Here is a 5,519-nt window from a genome sequence, read left to right as displayed (position 1 = left end):
GCAGGGATTAACAGGGAGAGGGTATTTTGGTGAAAAGAGGATATGTTATTTTCACCCCCCTACATTACGCATTCGCACCCTTATAATGGGAACACCGGGCAACTTCAACGCTTTTTACGTCAAATCACGTTAAAAGTGGGGCGAATGCTTACTGCAGGGGGTGAAAACATCTTCGCCTTAATGACAATATCTGAAATTTTCTGTGAGAATGTTTCACTGCTTGAGGATTAATTCACCCCCTTGATAGTTTTTCTTTGCCCTTGGAACTTAACGAAGACACCATGTGGTCGTTTTATACTTACACCCCCTTTGACATTAGTTGGGTGTAATAAAATGATACGCCCTACCTTTTGGGTTGCTATTTACAAGGTCGTCCGTACAACTGTATGTCATTGTGGGCCCACCCTTTTACAAAGGGCCTTGCCGGGCCCGCCAAATCTAAGTTAAATTTTGGGGGAAAGACAAGCCCCCCTTTCTTCTCCAGGCCACCCCGCTGTGGTGTATATTTGGGTTGATATTTAAAAGATCTTTCTCACCCATATATGTCACTGTGGGCCCACCCATTTACAAAGGGCCTCGGCGTTGGCCAGCCAAATCTAAGTGAAATGTTGGGGAATTGATATATTCACCCCCTTTTCTTCACCGGGCCACCCGTTTTAATGTATTTTTGTGTTGATATTTACACGGTCTTTCTTACATCTGTGCGGCAGTGGGGGCCCACACATTTACAAAATATTCGTGCCCTTTCCTTCCCCGGGCCACCCCTGTATTTTTTGGTTGATATTTACATCTGCACGTATTTGCAAAAGCCACAACAATTCCAAGAAGCACATATTCAATTAATAGAAGGAAAATAGTTATATTTCAATAGAGGTAAGAGAGCTTTACATAGTTTTGGACCTATGTTGTACGAAACCTCTCATCTATACTGTATAAACTCTCACACTCTCTATTTCTTTAGGTATACTTCTGAACTGAAAACAAAAGGAAAGCACACGCTAAGACATGAACTGAAGACAAACTACATAAAACTGATAAAAGAGACAGACCATAGACCAGACATAAAGAAAACTAAGACAGGGATTATTGATAGATAGATAGATACTCTATGTTTAAAAGACAATCATATAGACTCTTAAGGATGCAACAGATCTTCATTTCCTCCTGCTTTCAGCTGTAATTTTTCACCCAATCAGGAACCTGTGAACCGTTGGATGGGCCGCCGCTCACAATGTTTGGTGGTGGGAAGTTCCCGAACCTGCCCATTTCTTCGACGGTGGTTGGGTAGTTCTCAAGCCCACCCATTACGCCGGTGGATGGGCCTCCCCTTAAATTGTTTGGTCGTCGAAAGTTCTCGAACCCACCCATTTCTGCGACGGTGTTTGGGTAATGCCCAAGCGCAACCATTTCACCAGTGGATGGGCCGCCCCCGAAAGTGTTTGGTGGTGGGAAGTTCCCGAACCCGCCCATTTCTTGGACGGTGGTTGGGTAATTCCCAAGCCCACCCATTACGCCGGTGGATTGGTAGGACCCAATCCCACCCCCGAAATTGGCCTTCGCGAAGTTCTCAACACCATTGGAATTGGCATAAACGGTAGGGAGAGGTGTCGTAATGACAAGCTCAGTACCAGTACCACCTTCCACCATTGGCATGTTCCAAGGTTGGGTGGTTATTGTTGGGGGACTGATATTAGGAACAACATGGGAAGGCAGAGAAGGGTTGATGCGGAGGAAGGTCTGTGGCCAACTAATGGTCCTGATGTCGTGAATGCTCATGCGCTGACTCGTCTTTGCCTTCTTCAGTCGGTTGTTGTACTTCTGAGCATGGCTCGCAACTTGGGTTGGGGTCCTTGACATAACAAAGTTCCTAGAGATGCTTCTCCAATCCCCAGTCCCATATGCTTTTAGACCCAACAGAAATAGCCTAAGAAAAAAATAACAATCAGAGTGAAGTAAATCAGATTGTCAAGAAATCCTAATTCATATAACTATAATGAATGAGCAGCAAAATCATATCTGAACATGAAATTCTTGACACCATTATAAGAATTTTTTATTTGATTGATGAAACATGAAAGATTCAGCTCAGAAGAACTGAATTTGGGACATAAAATCACTGCATTTCTTATTGACAATAGCATCTCTGGAAGGAATATGTGCTTATAAGTGCTCAATCCCGCACAAAATCATGTAACTTATCTCCTACAACTTGATTCTCTCTATTTCTCAATTCTGTATTCCTAAAACATAAATTATCTTTATTAGTTTTCAAGTTCATAATACAATTCAAATCTTAATGTGGAGAATGATAGCAGTATTCAATCATTATATAACAACTTATCTCTATTTTCAAGTTCACTACCCATCAATAAAGATGCATGGATGAACAAGATTTGACTAAAAGCAATCTAAAATGAGCATAAATAAATAGAAATTCTAAATTGAGATGTTTGCGACACTAAATAGATTGATCTCCACAAAATAAAAGGTTAGAAAGGAAAACAGAAGCATATATCCCTTTCAGAACAAATAGTTTATTTTCCAAGGATGCATGCAAGGAAAGGCCAATATAAGACAATATAGAAAGCTGCTCTACTATCTCAACAATGTTTACCATCCATGTTTGTTTTGAATTTTGAGATCCGATTATGAGTCCAAAACTGATTATTGGACTCTGATGCAGGTGCATCCCTCCATATCACCATTAAGATTAATGGTCGAGATTGTCAAATGCCTTCTGATAATAAGATCTCGTATCATCTCAAGCTAGATCGTCGATCTGTGTCATTCATTGGTTGATCCGATGGTCCTGATTAGTCCGATCATGGATTTGACAATCTTGACCATTAATATTTGTGATCTCACGAGATGCAACTGTATCAAACAACACGGATGAAGGTCTGCCTAAATAGATGGAAAGATCTGAAATATGCCCGAGAAAACCAATATGAAATGATGGATTTGATCTGAGTACTGCATATAAATGGTTAGGAGGAAAATTTTCAGAAAGTATTTCTTCCATTGGCTTCAAAAAAACCCATACAAAGCAAAAGTGCAGATATTCAATTGCAATTATAAGATTTCTACAAAAACATGAACCATTTGTATGATACACCGCATTGAGTCTTTGCCCCATGCATAAATGCATGAAGCTAAAAATAGTAACTTTATAAACATTAGGATCTAAGGGACAAAGAAGAAAGATGTCACAGGACCCACCTTGCTGAAACAACATGCATTCTCACTGGGGATTTGCTATGGTACATAGCAAAAGGCATTTCGCAGATGGTCTAATGCATGTCAGACCAGCCAGCTCATGAATGAAGACAAAAGCTGCTGAAAATTGAGCCTGTATGGCTGGTCTGACATGCAATAGACCCTTTACCCTTCTGCAAAATGCCTTTTGTCTCCCCTAATTGTTTCTTACATTTTTTCTTATCAATGATATATGGTAGGGGTCTTGCCTAACCCCAGCTTACCTATCAAAAAAAAAAAAATGCCTTTCGCGATGGCGCTAGCAATTCATTTCTCACTGAAGTGAACAAAAACACATTAATGGGAAGATTTCAAAAAACTAAAATAGGAAAACAAGAATGGAAACTCCAGAAATAAAAAATCAGAAATTCATTGACAAAACAATTCCAAAAAAAATTGGAAATTCATTAAAAAAATGCTCCTAAAAATTCAGTCCAACAAATAGCAAAAAGATTCCAAAAGAAAATTTCGGAAAATGACTAGTTTCCAACCATTAAAAATAATAAAAAAATGAAATTCCATCAAAATGACGATGATAAAAGCCATAAAAATCCGCATGCTTTCACCCCCAACGACGAAACAATCCTCAACCGAAAATGGCAATGAAACATTTAAACAAATACAAATACCAAAATAATAATAATAATAATAAAGAAAAAGAGAACAAAAATCACGTCAAACCCTAGACCTACCAAACCAACCATGCATTTCATACAAAACCCAAAAACACCCCCAAAAAACAGAATCCACAAACAACCCCCCTCTCCCCCCCCCCCCCCCCCCCCCCCAAAAAAAAAAAAAAAACATGTTTCAAATATTCCAAACAAAATAAAAAACCATATAAACCTGTGCTCGTTTTCTGACCAAAGCACCCCTCTTCGCCGCTCTTTCTCGACACGGGCTCCCTTCTTCTTCTTCTTAGGGGCGACTTCGGATAGCTTAGGGGGGTCATCATTATTAAGCTCGTCCTCATTCAGATAAAGAGGGATCGGAATGAGTCCATCTTCAATGAATTTGAGGTCTTCCATGAGCTTTTCGTAGTGTTTTTCCACTTGCTCCGGTGTTTTTCCGGGCACTATTCCAGCGATTTTCACCCATCGGTCAGGTGTTTGCTCATCGTAAGTGGCGATCGAGTTCTCGAACAGTTTGTTCTCTATAGCCGACCATTCTTCAGATTGGCCAACCAATGAAGAGGGAGGAAAAAGTGTTGTAAGGTCTTGCGATGTCATAGTTGATAAGAGCTAGAGAAGAGTGGGAGGCACAATAAAAGAGAGATTTTTTTTGGAGAAAAATAGGAAGGCACAACAAAAGAGATAGATTTTCTTCTCTATCTCTCCATCAATGGAAGATTAAGGAGCAGCTTTCTCTTCTCCCTCTCTAGGATCAAGTGTCCTTGTCTGATGAAATAGACCTCTGGGATTGGGGGCCTTTTATAGAATTCTGGGTTGTGAAATTACCACATTATCCTTTTGGGAGTGAGATGTGACAGGAGATTTTGTTCCTATTTTTAGTGAATTCATGAAATTGGACTTGATAACAAGTATGGGTTCTTTTGGATGACTTGAACGACTTTTTAGATGACTGAAATGACCTTCTTCTTTGGGTCATAGTTAATTAGAGTTTTGTGCTTTGCATTTTGCACACACCCACATCATTGAGGTGGGTTTAGGTCAAACACTCATTAGAGAATTTTGTAGGGGTCTTTTGCTCTAAAGGCCAAGGCGTCAAAGCGTGGGTTTTGATTAGGGTATTATAGTTTTAACGGTAGGAGCTCTTAGATGCAACCAATTATCTTTGGGGGGGGGGGGGGGGGGGGGGGGGGGGGTTGAGGCAAGGCTCTATGTCCTCTTCTTACAACTATTCTATCTTATTAGTAGATTTTAAGGTGTCACGTTGGGTTCCTAGATAAATTTCGGGTTTAAAAAATGTTAATTGACCTTAATTGACCAGTTCCTGAAGGCTATGCTGTGTTCACGAGGTTGGCATTATGGTTAATCTATATTGTTTTCAGTCGATTCTTTTGTCAACTGATTCCGACATTATGGTGACTATAATGATTCTCCCCGATACGGAAGTTGATATAGACAACGGACACCAACGGAAGAATCTAGCGCTTTCGAAGATTTAATAAATAAAGCTATTGCCACGTGGTTGTCACACTACTCTCGCCAAGGTATGTCGTCGGTCTATCACGCGCTCCATAAGTAGCATTTTTCATTATGACCACGATCTCGACAATATACAGACAATCTCAAGTTAGAAGT

General features: G+C 40.1%; 1 protein-coding gene across 1 annotated transcript; it reads right to left on the bottom strand.

The window, feature by feature from the left end:
• Nucleotides 1-839: 839 nt before the first annotated feature.
• On the bottom strand, nucleotides 840-4,646 carry LOC143886295 (uncharacterized). Its single transcript, XM_077390234.1, has 2 exons — nucleotides 4,102-4,646; nucleotides 840-1,924 (listed from the first exon to the last, which is right to left on the bottom strand). The coding sequence occupies exons 1-2, from the start codon at nucleotides 4,482-4,484 to the stop codon at nucleotides 1,171-1,173; spliced, it is 1,137 nt and encodes a 378-aa protein (XP_077246349.1). The 5' UTR covers nucleotides 4,485-4,646; the 3' UTR covers nucleotides 840-1,170.
• Between the last annotated feature and the right edge of the window lie 873 nt (nucleotides 4,647-5,519).

The sequence above is a fragment of the Tasmannia lanceolata genome, unplaced genomic scaffold (assembly GCF_043159265.1).
Source record: "Tasmannia lanceolata isolate RefF3 unplaced genomic scaffold, GAP_Taslan_0.1 ptg000011l, whole genome shotgun sequence".
Taxonomy (NCBI): domain Eukaryota; kingdom Viridiplantae; phylum Streptophyta; class Magnoliopsida; order Canellales; family Winteraceae; genus Tasmannia; species Tasmannia lanceolata.
Note: the sequence above shows the minus strand (reverse complement) of the source record. Positions and strands in the feature narration are given on the sequence as shown.